This window comes from Bombina bombina, chromosome 9 (genome assembly GCF_027579735.1).
Source record: "Bombina bombina isolate aBomBom1 chromosome 9, aBomBom1.pri, whole genome shotgun sequence".
NCBI classification, from domain to species: domain Eukaryota; kingdom Metazoa; phylum Chordata; class Amphibia; order Anura; family Bombinatoridae; genus Bombina; species Bombina bombina.
Window position 1 is genome coordinate 102,867,804 of NC_069507.1, and position 15,922 is coordinate 102,883,725.

The following is a 15,922-nucleotide window of genomic DNA, read 5'->3' on the forward strand; positions in this document are numbered from 1 at the left end:
CAGCACCTTGGGTCTTCAACATGGCTTATGTGTTTCCACCCTTCCCGATGCTTCCTCGATTGATTGCCAGGATCAAACAGGAGAGAGCATCGGTGATTCTAATAGCGCCTGCGTGGCCACGCAGGACCTGGTATGCAGATCTAGTGGACATGTCATCCTGTCCACCATGGTCTCTGCCTCTGAGACAGGACCTTCTGGTTCAGGGTCCGTTCAAACATCCAAATCTAATTTCTCTGAGGCTGACTGCATGGAGATTGAACACTTGATTCTATCAAAGCGTGGATTCTCGGAGTCAGTGATTGATACCTTAATACAGGCTAGGAAACCTGTTACTAGGAAAATTTACCATAAAATATGGCGTAAATACTTGCATTGGTGCGAATCCAAGAGTTACTCATGGAGTAAGGTTAGGATTCCTAGGATATTGTCTTTTCTACAAGAAGGTTTAGAAAAGGGTTTATCTGCTAGTTCGTTAAAGGGACAGATCTCAGCTCTGTCCATCCTTTTACACAAACATCTGTCAGAAGTTCCAGACGTTCTGGCTTTTTGTCAGGCTTTGGCCAGGATTAAGCCTGTGTTTAAAACTGTTGCTCTGCCATGGAGCTTAAACTTAGTTCTTAACGTTTTGCAGGGTGTTCCGTTTGAACCCCTTCATTCCATTGATATCAAGCTGTTATCTTGGAAAGTTCTGTTTTTAATGGCTATTTCCTCGGCTCGAAGAGTCTCTGAGTTATCGGCCTTACATTGTGATTCTCCTTATCTGATTTTTCATTCAGACAAGGTAGTTCTGCGTACTAAACCTGGGTTCTTACCTAAGGTAGTCACTAACAGGAATATCAATCAAGAGATTGTTGTTCCATCATTGTGCCCTAACCCTTCTTCAAAGAAGGAACGACTTCTGCACAATCTGGACGTCGTCCGTGCCCTGAAATTTTATTTGCAGGCAACTAAAGATTTTCGACAAACTTCTTCCCTGTTTGTCGTTTATTCTGGACAGAGGAGAGGTCAAAAAGCTTCGGCTACCTCTCTCTCCTTCTGGCTTCGTAGCATAATACGTTTAGCCTATGAGACTGCTGGACAGCAGCCTCCTGAAAGAATTACAGCTCATTCTACCAGAGCTGTGGCTTCCACTTGGGCCTTTAAAAATGAGGCCTCTGTTGAACAGATTTGCAAGGCTGCAACTTGGTCTTCACTTCACACCTTTTCAAAATTTTACAAATTTGACACTTTTGCTTCTTCGGAGGCTGTTTTTGGGAGAAAGGTTCTTCAGGCAGTGGTTCCTTCCGTGTAAAGATCCTGCCTGTCCCTCCCGTCATCCGTGTACTTTTAGCTTTGGTATTGGTATCCCATAAGTAATGGATGACCCGTGGACTGACTACACTTAACAGGAGAAAACATAATTTATGCTTACCTGATAAATTCCTTTCTCCTGTAGTGTAGTCAGTCCACGGCCCGCCCTGTTTTTACGGCAGGTCTAAATTTTAAATTAAACTCCAGTCACCACTGCACCCTATAGTTTCTCCTTTCTCGTTTGGTTTCGGTCGAATGACTGGGTATGACGTAGAGGGGAGGAGCTATATAGCAGCTCTGCTTGGGTGATCCTCTTGCACTTCCTGTTAGGGAGGAGATATAATCCCATAAGTAATGGATGACCCGTGGACTGACTACACTACAGGAGAAAGGAATTTATCAGGTAAGCATAAATTATGTTTTTTTATTCACAGCTACAACCAAGACTGCAGCACTAATGTCAATGAAATTTGGTTCGGATATGGAAGATACAAAATCCTTAGGTCCATAGGTACAAAGCATCAAATTCATGTTATAGTAATGTTTTATGGGCATGCATAAAAACTCATAAGCAAATGGTGTTTTCAGTACCATTTAATATCTTTTATATTAATATTTGAGTTATAAAGATATTCTAACATTTAAATTTAAGACTACTGTTTATATTACTACCCGTTTGTTATAACGGGTGGGGGGGCTGCAACTTGGAAGTTATTTATAAAAGTAAAATATAACCTTTAAAACTGTTTTCACCAGTGACAACAACAAAAGAGTTTACATAGGGCAATATGATTATGTAATACTAAACACGCCTGTGTGGATTCCGTACGTAGGTGATATGTATCACAGAAAGTTGTTATCGGTGAATACATGAGAGATTTTAATTCTAAACAGTGTATCACCAATGTTTTCCAACTCCAAAAATACCAAATACCTAGTCTTTAGCAGGATTTTGTAAAAAGTGAGCAAATACAGGATGAGAAAAAAAAAGTAACAACGTGTGACTATGGATTACAGACAAGAGACTGATCTGTGGTGCACTAAGGTTATAACTGTGAGCAGGCAATTATGGATAATACAAAAAGTCTTGAAAAGCTACTTTTAGAGAACATTTTTATTAATAGATTATCAATCATTTTAGTGTTCATTAAAAAACAAATGTTAACTATAAAAACAGTTGTGAATGGATATTAAAATGAAGTTTTATTTTCCTTAAGTAAATATGAGAGTCGATTTTGAGTTTGATGGTGCATCAGGTATATTGTATTAGTGCGAAATCCAACAAATGCTTAGTTATCTAGATAGAAGAGCGGATGAGTCTTCATTATATCAGAATAGCAATGATCATATTTTCAAATGCACTTGAGGAATGAATGTGCCATGGCATATAAGGTATAGAAAGGCAAACTAAGGTTTTAAGATCCCCTAAAACACATTTTAACTTAACTTAAATTGTCAGTATATCTTTAGCTTACACATTATTTCTGTTCCTCCATTGCAAAGCTCGGTATTTAGTTGCCTTGGTCTCACACAATGGGGTTGATTTATGAAGCAGCGGATGCTGCTACCGATCCACTCCGCTTTCATCGATGTGCAGCGGACATGATACGCTATATCGGATCATGTCCGCTCGCACCTACATAAACTGACCCCCAAGACCCATCTTTAAGCTCTGGTATGTAGTTGCATCTCATTTCCGCAAGACTAGCCATCTTGCCCAACTGACTCTCTCAATGAGCATAGTTGTCCCTTGACTGATGTGACAACCAGTGAGTCAGTTACCATTCTGTTTATGGCCCATCAGTTTCTCTATCGCTCACATCCCAATGACTAACATTTGCACTCAACTAATTCTCCATGAGCATTCGTGTTTCTCTACTAAAGTGCTGATTCTCCGAGCACAACTTACTCCTAGAATTTCATTTGCTTCTCCAATTTTTAGTCTCTTGAAAATTTTCCCAGAAGCCAACCTTTTGCTCCACTTCTTTCTGAAGTCAGTCTTGAACTGGCGTCTTCAGGCACAAGCTCAACTTTTTCCAGTTGTCCACTCTTATGTCCGACATTTCACTATGATGAAGCTTTTATTCTGCGATTAACCAATTGATCTGTCTCTCCCAATGGGCAGTGTTGTTATCTCTTTCTTGTAGCTGTCCGATTCAGGCCTGTACCTCAGAGCTCCCAAGCTGGTGAAATCTCCCAGCTAGGTGTCTTGTGCTTCTACGCAAAGTGAAGAAAGACAGGGGAATCTCACAAACCAGGAATGCAGTCAGAATTACATGTGTAGCAAGCTCCAGAGGAAGAAGCATAAGGCCTGGGTCACACAAAAGAAAAAGCACCAGGGGTAGCTGTAGCAGAAGACTGAGCAACCAAAACCCAGCCAACTCGGGAACCTGAGGAAGGGATGAAAAGATACAAAATGAGAGTAAAACCAAGGAAAGAACCATATACATATTGGGGCTGATTTAACAACGGCCGAATGGCCCCTAATCGCCCTGTTTCCGCGGGTCCTTCGGGCTCGCTGGAAACAGGAATTAAGATGCAGCGGTCTTAAAGGGACACTGTACCCAAAAATTTTCTTTCGTGATTCAGATTGAGCATGACATTTTAAGCAAATTTCTAATTTACTCCTATTATCAAATTTTCTTCATTCTCTTGGTATCTTTATTTGAAATGCAAGAATCTAAGTTTAGATGCCGGCCCATTTTTGGTGAACAACCTGGGTTGTCCTTGCTGATTGGTGGATAAATTCATCCACCAATAAAAAAGTGCTGTCCAGAATACTGAAACCAAAAAAAGCTTAGATGCCTTCTTTTTCAAATAATGATAGCAAGAGAACGAAGAAAAATTTATAATATGAGTAAATTAGAACGTTGCTTAAAATCGCATGCTCTTTCTGAATTACAAAAGAAAAAATTTGAGTTCAGTGTCCCTTTAAGACCGCTGCTCCTTAACTCGTAAGCCTCCTCTAAGGCTGTGGACATCAATCCGCCCGATTGTGTACGATCGGGCTGATTGACACCCCCTGCTAGCAGCCGATTGGTCACAAATCTGCAGGGGGCGGCATTGCACCAGAACTGCTTGTGCAATGTTAAATGCCGACAGCGTATGCTGTTGGTATTCAGCGATGTCTGTCGGACACGATCAGCTGAGAGGATAATGTAGGACAGACAGACATTTGATAAATCGGCCCCATAGTTTTTAATATAAAGGGAATATAAATAATATGCATCCATGTCTGTAATGCTAACATCACATGCATGACAGGAAAACAAGCTACAGCTATGTATTAATGCTTAGTATTTATCTAGAAATCCTATTTGTATTTTATAATATTTACAGTAAATCACTGACTAGATATTTTCCCACCTCTTAATTAAAGGGATAGTAAAGTCCAAATTAAACTTTCATAATTCAGATAGTGCATGTAATTTTAAACAACTTTCTAATTTACTTTTATCATCAAATTTGCTTTCTTCTCTTGCTATTCTAAGTTGAAAGCTAAACCTAGGTAGGCTCATATGCGAATTTCTAAGCCCTTGAAGGCCGCATCTCATCTGAATGCATTTGACAGGTTTTCACAGCTAGAGGGCGTTAGTTCATGTGTTTAGATAAATAACTTCACGTGTGTGAGCACAGTGTTAAGAGTCAGCACTAATTTCCTGAAATGCAAGTCTGTCAAAAGATCTGAGATAAGGAGGCAGTCAGCAGAAGCTTAGATACAGAGGTAAAAAGTATATTTCTATAACGGCGTTCGTTATGCAAAACTGGGGAATCTATACTATAATCGCGTTTGTAACACGTCCGTCACCAGTTGCGCACCCATCCTCAAAGGAATGTTGGCAGCGCGAGGCAGCCAAAAGAATCCACCTGGATGCAGTGTAGGCAAACAAAGCATTAGGTAAAAAAAACAAAACACGCAACCGCCCGCACTAAATATTAACGAAAAAACACGTAACAAAAAAAATTACAGAAAAAAAAAAAAAATTATCAAAAATTTTAAAAATTAAACCTAATCCCTATGAAAATAAAAAAGCCCCCCCCCCCCCCCAAAAAAAAGCACACCCTAATCTAAACTAAAACTACCAATAGCCCTTAAAAGGGCCTTTTGTAGGGCATTGCCCTAAGTTAAACAGCTATACATATGTGTTTCACCCCAGCAAGGCAAGCGGTTAAACACATTAAAAATTAGATCTGAATCAACAATACATTGTTGATCCTGAGCTAAACATGTCTGATGATTGGTTGCTATGCATATATGCCACTCCTCTGCCTTTCAAAGCATGAGCTCTTGAAGCACATTATGTGTATTTGCTTAATGACATAAACATAATCATAACTTTTAATATGTTGCTATTATAATCCATCTGTATGCGTTCCTTTAAATAATGTCCTTCATAATGAAGATTATGATTTTAGTGAGTCAACCACCTTTAGGTGAATCTCAATCATGGACTAGATTACAAGTGGTGTGTAATGTTAGCATGGGATGCAATAAGCAATAGACCTCGCTAACTTTTGCCCGTATTACAAGTTGAAAGCAAATGGATATGCTCGAGTGCAAATAAAATTTGCGCTTGTCGGGTTAGCATGAGTGAAGAACTTGCGTAAAGTGTAAGGGTTAAAAAAGAATAAGGAGCAAACACAACACATTAAAAAAAGAGTTAAAAATGTATATGGTATATGAAAAGGTGTTTGACTGGAAAAGGCTATAAAGTATGTGTACATATACAGTGATAGATATAGATATATATATAGATATATAGAGATATATATATATATATATATATATATATATATATATATATATATATTGCTTCTATAGTGTGCACTCACGTAAACAGAAGAATATATATATATATATATATATATATATATATATATATATATATATATATATATATATATATATATATATATATATATATATATATATATTATACATACATACATAAATGCACACTTTGGAGCCATTTCCAGTCAAATACAATAAAACATAATTTTTTAAATATATATTTTTTTTTAAATATGTATTTACTGTAAATATTTTACATTCCAATGTTCTTCATTTAGAAGAAAATGTTCTTGGTATTTTTCATAAAGATATATAGGTATAAATATATATTTACAAAAAAATTATATATATATATATATATATATATATATATATATATATATATATATATATATATATATATAATAGGTTTTTTTTTTGGTTTTTTTAATGCATGCTCCATTAAAGTCTAATGGTAGAAGAAATGAACGCGGTCGTGATATCCAAAGTCCTGAAGTTAGCATGCAGCGTTTCGCTTATAGTACCTTGATAGATAATATTTCTTGCGTCGTAATCTTTCAAAGCTCAAGCCCTTTCAGTAATGAGGAGCTTGCAAATGGGTTTACTATGGCTCCTCATATTCTTCATTGGATTATTGCGGTTTTGTAATACAGCTAAATGGTAATCACTTTACACTTATTTATGACAAGAATGGAGCTCTCAAAAAGGGAAAACAAATGTGACTATTACAACTGATTGCGTAATAAAAGAAAAATATAACACTTGTTTTACTTATTAGTTCCTTTACATATACATCCATTTTCTCTCTTTAATGTATTATGTGGCATATGCACATCTAGAACAATGTATCCGAGCCTCTTGTATATTTTACCTAAACTGTAAGGGTAAATATAAATAACAGATAGAAATACACACCTTTTCTTGCAGGTTTCCACTGTATCCCAGGTAAAGCCGAATTACTTCAATAACAGACATTAGGATGAGAAGAGTCACCAAGATGAATTTATAGTGCTCGGGAAGCAGCTGGTACTACAAAAACAACATATGACATATCAACTTTATTGCAGCTTTGACTACATCCAACTTAAAACACAAAATGTAACAGGCACACTGGCTTTGATAGATATATATATATATATATATATATATATATACACATACACATACACATACACATACACATACGTATAAATCTGTGTGTTTGTATTAAAATAGGCAATAAAGCTTAGATATTGGTGTTTCTGTAAAAATCCTAGCCAAAGATCACTAAGATTTGTGATAACCAATTTTGATACTCATTTCTTTCAAAGTCTTACTTTAGATTAAAGTGAAGGTCAATTTGGATGAATTAGTGCCCGGTTTTTAATAAACCTATTAATAACAAGGGCACTTTAATAATTCATCAAAATTGACATTGCACTCCTTTCCTTCAAAAACCTACCTTTTAATCCTTAAAGCTGCTGCAACGCTTCCTCCGACCGTCGCAAGCCCTCTTTGCGGGTTCAAAATGACGAATCCAGCTTCCTCCAATCACGGCGTTGCATCAGGCCATGATACCCCGGGGGGGGGGGGAAAGCCGTTATTGGAGGAAGCCGGATTCATCCTTTCAGACATAAGTAGAGGCTTCCGACGGCCGGGGGAATCGCTGGAGCAGCTTTCAGGATTAAAAAGTATGTTTTTGAAGAAAAGGAGTGAAATGTCAATTTTGAGTAATTAAAGTGCCCTTATTTTTTAATAGGTTTATAAACACCGGGCACTAATTCATCAAAATTGACCTTCACTTTAAGCTGCAAATATCCTCCTGCACCACCCCTTCTATGTTATGCAGCAGTAACAGTAAAAAAAGTTATTTTAAAATGACTGTTGTTTCCGATCACTTTGAAATGGCCGCCAAGTTCCGCCCACTGATGACATCACGATCCGGGCTGCAGCTACACTCTGCTGAATAGCATTGCCAGTATGTTGAATCCAATTAGTGAGTCTTTTGTAACTAAAAAAAAAGACTTTAATGCAGCCCAGATTGTGATGTCATCAGTGGGCAGAGCTTGGCAGCCATTTCAAAGTGACCAGAAACAATATTCATTTTAAAATAACATTTTTACTCTTACTGCTGCATGATCTAGAAAGGGTTCAGAGAATTGCTGGTACCAAGTGGAAACTGCAGCAGACCTAATCAGCAGCGGCAGTTGCAGTGTTAAAATATAGTTGCAGGGTTGCATAAAGAATTAGAGCATGTAATGTTTGTAATATATATTTCATATAAAAAAGTGACCTATTCCACTTCAAATGTGGTGCCCTAAACAGGTTTGACAGACTTTTTGAGCGTGTGCTAGGGTTGCCACCTCGGCCATGATTTCCTGCACACTTATGAATTACACATGCTGCAGGGTGTGCAGATGGCAACATGCACTGCGCACCTGGACAACACACGAATAGTGATCCTAGACAGTACTATTCGTGTTCCTCCCTGCAGCATGTGCATAGTTGCCAACAGTCCCTGATTTCCAGGGACAGTCCCTGGATTTTGTTGTATGTCCCTGTATTTATTTTGTCCCTGAAAATCTCTTTTGCACAACATTTGTTATATATATATATATATATATATATATATACACACACACACACATACATATATACAGATAGATAGATAGATAGATAGATAGATGATAAATAGATATAGTGTATTATTTAAATATAATTAATTCCTAATGGAATATTATTATTATTGAATGGGTTCACATATTATTTGTCTTTCTAATTTTGATGCTGTATTGTATGCCCAGAATGTGTTCCAGAGACTGGGTAGGTGTAAGAGCTTGGTGCTGTAATCTGTATAATAAACTATGGATAAGTCTAAATTATACTATTACTTTCAAATGTGTGTGTTTTGATTGCAGAACTGAGTGGGCGGAGCAGTTGAACAGTAGGTCGTCAATACTCCAGTAACCCGCTTGCTTGCTCTGCTGCAAAGTGTCCCTGGAATTTTTTTGAAATGTTGGCAACTATGCATGTGTAATTCATAAGTGTCCAGGAAAACATGGTTGAGAGGGCAACCCTAGTGTGTGCCCAAATTGGAGATAATCTAAAATAGCAATTTGTAGGAAGCATGTTGCTAGCAGTGAGCAGTATAGCTAATAGCGATAGCCCAGGGCCAGCACTGCATGACAACTATTCTATGTATGAACTATGGCATCCTTGCCCTATATGTGAAAGTTAGCACAGCACCTTTGTTGTCTCAATTCAGGGTAAAATGTTACAGGGATATGAAACCCAATTTTTTTTTCTTCATGATTCAGATAGAGCATGCAATTTTATGCAACTTTCTAATTTACTTTTATTATACATTGTTCTGATACAAAATAGGAGTAAATTAGAAAGCTGCTTAAAATTGCAGGCTCTGTCTAAATCATGAAAGAAAAAAAAAAGGGTTTCATATCCCTTTAAGCCCCAAAAACCATTTTACTAGGATGCCAATTTAAAACCACTTGACTACAGATCAAATATATTCAGCTAACTGTGCAGTGATCACTCCAGTACAGGACACAATCAAGCAGATCATATATTTGTACCTTTAGCTGGAGCATTAAAACATAACTAATCCACCAAAAGGGAAAGTAGAATGAGTTGAAGTAGAGCGACATCTGCAGGGGTAAACTGGAAACCAATTCTACTTCTGGAACAGGGAAAAAACGGCTTTTATAAAATAAACATTACTCATTTTCAAAGGACTGACTGTTTCTTCTATAATTATATTATACACAACACCCAATACAGGAGAGGAAATACTTTTAACCCCCTAGCTGCCAAGCTGCATCCTGTAGTAATAGTTTGCAGCTTCTGTGGCAGTTTCACAGCTCCCACTCATACCGTGTGGTTCACCCTCCCCAAACTGGTCAGGAACAGTTCTTCTGACTTCATTAAGTACATTTCTTGTGAGAGTATCAAGCTGCCGACGAACTGCACCGGGGAGAGCCATTTTAGATGTTGCCATAGCAATGTAACACAAAACACAGAAGCAAAATAAAGGTAACTATCTGGCTCCAGACTGGAGCTCCACCCTAAACAGGAAACATGTGACCTCCACTGAAAGGGTTTTTTTGTTTGCTTTTTTTTTTTTTTAATCAACTTTAATGTAACACGTCACCAAATAGACACAATCATTCTGAAAACTAAACATTTTGCTGTTTTCTAGTTCTTAATGTTCACTCACAGTGGTTTATGCTGATTTTCATTTATAAGGTAACCACTGTGAATAAACATTCAGAACAAGAAAGCTGCAAGATGTACAAAGCTGAAGTTGGCTTCTTATTCAGTCAGCTTCTTATTCAGCAATTTGTAAAATAAAGCTTTGTAAACAAAATATCTACATTTTTTTTAGTTTAAATAAAATAATACACTTTCCAAAAACCTAAACAAACTTACATTTTATATAAAAAAAATAATCTTATATTACAATAAACATGGCAAACATGGCACAATTTTTATTATGTTTTGAATAAGTAACTGGTATTTTAAAAGGGTTAAAATCTTTTGGGTCACTCATTTTCTGTGTGGATATATACAGGGCATGAACCTATCATAGGACAGACGTTATCAGCCTGGCCCAAGGCTCTGTATGGCAAACAATCTGGTGCCAACCTTGTCACTTCTTATATTTTACCTTTTCTGTGTAAGTAACTGGTATTTTAAAAATATTTAAATCATTTGGATCACTCATTTCTGTGTTGATATACAGGGAGTTATCCCCTTCATAGAATAGACATATTTTTAGCCTGGCCCAATGCTTTTTAAGGCAAACAATCTGACACTTCATATATTTTACCTTTTCTAAATTAATAATTGGTATTTAAAAAGGGTTAAAATCCTTTGGGCCACTAATTTCTGTGGGGATATATACAGGGCATGAACTCCTTCATAGGATAGACATGTTATCAGCCGCCTGGCCCAATGCTTTTTATGGCAAACAAATTGGTGCCAACCTTGCCACTTCATATATTTTTCCTTTCCTAAATAAGTAATTGGTATTTAAAAAGGTTTAAAATCCTTTGGGCCACTCATTTATGTGTGGATATTTATAGGGCATGAGCCCCTTCATAGTGCAGACATGTTCTCAGCCTGGCCCAATGCTTTTTATAGCAAACAAACTGGTGCCAAACTTGCCATCTCATATATTTTACCTTTTCTAAATAAGTAGCTGGTAATTTGAAAGAATTTAAATCCTTTTGGTCTATTATTTCTTTGTGGATATATACAGGGTGTGAACCCATCATAGGACAGACATGTTATCAGCCTGGCCCAACGCTCTTTATGGCATACATATTGGTGCCAACCTTACCACTTCATATAATTTTCCTTTTTTAAATAAGTAATTTGTATTTAAAAAGGTTTAAAATCCTGTGGGCCACTAATTTCTGTGTGGATATATACAGGGTGTGAGGCCCTTCATAGGGCAGACATTTTCTCAGCCTGGCCCAACTCTTTTTATGACAAACAAACTGGTGCCAACCTTGTCAAATCACATATTTTACCTTTTCTAAATAAGTTACTGCTATTTTGAAAGGTTTTCTTTACCATATAATTCTTTGGGACAGTCTGAAAACATGTGGATTATATAAAGGGGCTCACACCCTATATAACCACAAAGAAATTAGTGGCCCAAAGGATTTTAACTGTTTTAAAATACTATTTACGTACTTAGAAAAGCTAAAATATATAAAGTGGCAAGGTTGGCACTGTTGGTGTATGTATCAAAAAGACACTGGAAGCTTTTAAAGAAAACTGCATTAGGCTTTACTTGTACAGATGCATCAGCAATATTTGGAACATACCAAAGGACTTGTAAAACTATAGTCAGCACACACAGAGGAGGAAAAAACACAATAGAGATTAAAAAACAACTTCCTTCCTGTATAAAAGAATGAACAAGATCACAGATATAAACAATCAGCAATCTAAACTGAACAGCGCCATCTACAGCATCAATGTTGTTCATACATGTGGTATAGTACATGCTGTTGTATTTCCCAACACCCCTTCTCAATGGCATGTACATAATTACACAACATTCAGTTTCTTTTGAAGAAAACAATGCCGTTCCTTTGGCAACGGCTTTGTGAGTGCGTCTGCAGTCATCTCTTCCGATGGGCAGTATTGAATGTCAATAATACCTTGTTCTTGCATGTCCCTGAGTAAATGATATTTTACATCAATGTGCTTGGTTCGAGGATTCACTCTTTCTGATTGTGTCAACTTTATACACCCTTGGTTGTCTTCAAGAATTGGTATGGGTTTAGACACATCCAGTCCCATGTCTTGAAAAAGTTGACAAATCCAAATTGCTTCTTGACATGCATGTGCTGCTGCTATATATTCTGCTTCCGTTGAAGAGAGTGCAACAGTCGCTTGTTTTCGACTGGACCAACTTATTGTTCCTTCTCCATACTGGAAGATGTAACCACTTGTAGATTTGCGGTCAGTGGTATCTCCGGCCCAATCAGCATCAACATATCCAATTAGTTTTGGGTTTGATGTTGCTGGCAGTCGCAGCTTCATCCAAATTGTTCCTTTTAGGTACTGTATCACCCTCTTTACTGCATTCCAGTCGCGTTGACATGGTGTCGCAACTTTTCTACAGAGTATACCTATTGCTGCGGCAATGTCTGGTCTTGTCACGGTGGCAATGTATAGCAATTTTCCAATTGCCCTGCGGTAATTGTCATTATTGGGTAACAAGTTTTCTATTCCGTTGTTTTTCAGGTAATCTGGTTCCATAGGTGTTTTCACCTCTTTTGCATCTTGCATGTGAAATTGCTCTAATATTTCTGTAATTTTCTGACTTTGGTTAAGAAGATAGCTTCCATCCTCTTCCCTTTCTATTTGGATTCCTAAATAATAAGTGATGTTCCCTAGTTCTTTAATCTCAAAGTTCTGGTTTAATATATGAACTATTTGGTCATAGTCCCCTTCTTGTTCAAAACAAGTTATGATGTCATCAACATAAATTAGGATGTATATCCATTTGTTTTCTTGATGCTTTGAATATAGACATGGATCTGCTTTGCTTCTTGAGAATCCTTGTTTCATGAGTACTTCATTCACTTTTTCATTCCACATTCTCGCAGCTTGCTTTAGTCCATAGATGCTCTTTTGAAGTTTGCATAGAAGGTTCGGTTCCCTCTCAAATCCAGGTGGCTGTTCCATGTAGAGATCCTCTTTGATGTCTCCATATAGGAAAGCAGTTTTGACGTCCAGGTGCCTCACTTGCATTCCCTTTCCGGCTGCAATGCTAAGGAGCGCTCTGATGGTGGAGTGTTTTACAACTGGAGCAAAAGTTTCATCATAATCTTCTCCAAATTTCTGTGAATATCCCTTTGCAACTAATCTTGCCTTGTATCTGTGGATATTTCCTTCTGCATCGTATTTTACTTTAAAAGTCCATTTGCTTCCTATAGCTTTGCGACCGGGGGGGAGCTCAGTGAGTGTCCAGGTTTTGTTTTCCTGAAGTGATTTTATTTCTTCTTCGGCTGCTTTTCTCCATTGGTTGGCTTCCCTTTTTGGCAATTTTTCAATATCTTCCCAGGATGTTGGTTCGAGTGTTTCATGTGTCTTAGCGATGTATGACAGCTTGCGGGGTGGTATACCTTTCGTCACCCGAGTTGATTTTCTGATTTCTGGTTGTTCAGTGGGTTCTATTGGTTTGTGAGTAGCTGTTTTTTCTATTGTGAGCTCCACTTCTTGCTCTGTCTCCTGTACAGCTTCATTTTGGTCAGCATCTCTTGCTGATTCAGTGGAGAGGTTCTCTTTATGGCTTTCGAGGGACATTTTTTCTGATGTTTGACTTTCATCAAAATAAACACTGTGGCTTATTGTGATCTTGTTGGTCTTTGGATGAAGAATTCTATAGCCTTTACTTTGTTCACTGTAGCCCATAAGAATGCCTTCTATGGCTGTGTTCTCTAATTTGGAGCGTTTCTCACTTGGAACATGGGCATATGCTTTACATCCAAACACTCTAATATGTCCCATACTAGGTTTTGATCCATTCCACATTTCATATGGGGTGCTCTCAATAGTTTTTGATGATAGCCTGTTCTGTAAGTATGTTGCAGTCATTATTGCTTCACCCCAGTACTGGTTAGGTAAATTGGCGTCTGAAAGCATGCATCTTGCCATTTCTATGAGGGTGCGATTTTTCCTTTCTGCAACACCATTTTGCTCAGGAGTGTATGGTACAGTCGTTTGGTGTATAATGCCTTGTTTCTTCATGTATGACTCCACTTCCTTACTCATATATTCCCCTCCGTTGTCGGTACATATTGTTCCTGGTTTCCATTGAAATTTATTGCTGAATGTAGCTATAAATTATTGAAGTTTCTCTGATGTCTCACTTTTGTGCTTCATCAGATATGTTGTTGTGTACCTGGAATAATCGTCAATGAAAGTCAGTAAATATCTGTTCCCGCCGGGTGTGGGGGTTTTCATTGGTCCACACACATCACTGTGTATGAGTTCCATGGGGTGAGTGGTTTTTCTTTGACTGGCTTGTGGAAGTGGGGTACGTGTGGCCTTTGCTTTGATACAACATGTGCACTTCATGAGCATGTCACAAGGCAAAATTATCATGTCTTCTGATAAACCTTCCTTTGCAAGTTCCTTTATGGCCTCTGGGTTTCGATGCCCTAATCGCCTGTGCCACAGGTGGATCCATTTGTTGTGTGGATTATGAATGGCTGTTTTGGCTTGCTTCCTTTCAGTGATAAGTTTGTACAGGTATTCGTTCAATCTTCCTTTTGCTAGAATTTGTTTCCTGTTTCGAATTGTGCATTCATTGCCTTGGAACTGAACTGTGAGTCCATTGTTAGCAAGAGTTTTTACTGATAGGAGGCTTCCTTCTAAACTTGGGACGTACAGAACATTCTTTACTAGAATGCTTTGCTTACCTCCTGATGGTGTGATGCAAGTCAGGAACCCTTGACCATTACCTTCAGCTGTAATACTTTTCCCATTTGCTAGGAAGACTTTATCTTTAGTATTGAAATCAATTTCTGTGAAGAATGTCTCGTCACTTGTCATGTGACTAGTTGCCCCTGAGTCAATGCACCATCCGTGTGGTGTACTATTCTGAGTCACTTTAAAGCTGCCGCTCCATGATGCAGCTGCAGTTTGCTTTGTGGCTGCCTTAGCTCTCTCTCTTGTAGGTGGTTCTAACCTCCGCTGCTCAGCTTTCCAGATTGAGCAGTTCTTTTTCAGGTGACCGACCTTTTTGCAGCGAAAACACACTCTGGTTTCTCTGTTTTGTTTTGTGCCTTCTTGCGCCTTCAGAGCTACCTCTGATCTCTCATTTTCTTCACTATGCATGTTTTCCTTTCTTCTATTATATTCATCAATTAGTTTTCCCTTAGCATATTCTAGTGTTAGTTCTTGTTCAGGTCTGGTTTCTAGAGCATTGATAAGGGCACTATATGACTCTGGAAGGCTGCATAGTAACAATGCTACTATATGATTGTCTTTAATTTCTTCTCCAATTGCACATAGCTGTTCCACAATCTCTAGCATAGCATTCACATGTTCACACATTTCCTGGCCTTTTTCCAGCCTCATCTTATATAGTTTGCGCAGCAAATATAGTTTACTATTTAAGTCCACATACCTTTAGCTGTGTTTTCTTTTCTTATGTGAATGAGTTGATCATCCTCCACTAACAGGCTTATAACTGCTTTTGCTTGTCTGTTTTTCTTGTCCCATTCCCCTGGATTATCAGTGGGTCTGTTTGTATCCAGCACCTCCCATAAATCATCTTTGGATAACAGCATTTCAAGCTTAAACTTCCACAGCTGGTAG

The 15,922-nt window shown here is 37.8% G+C and overlaps 1 protein-coding gene across 1 annotated transcript; it reads right to left on the reverse strand.

The window, feature by feature from the left end:
* Window positions 1-2,389: 2,389 nt before the first annotated feature.
* On the reverse strand, window positions 2,390-10,107 carry TMEM17 (transmembrane protein 17). The gene is made up of 4 exons (XM_053691681.1): window positions 9,950-10,107; window positions 9,652-9,755; window positions 6,998-7,111; window positions 2,390-3,680 (listed from the first exon to the last, which is right to left on the reverse strand). Exons 1-4 carry the CDS (start codon window positions 10,071-10,073, stop codon window positions 3,447-3,449), a joined length of 576 nt encoding a protein of 191 aa, XP_053547656.1. The 5' UTR covers window positions 10,074-10,107; the 3' UTR covers window positions 2,390-3,446.
* Window positions 10,108-15,922: the final 5,815 nt, after the last annotated feature.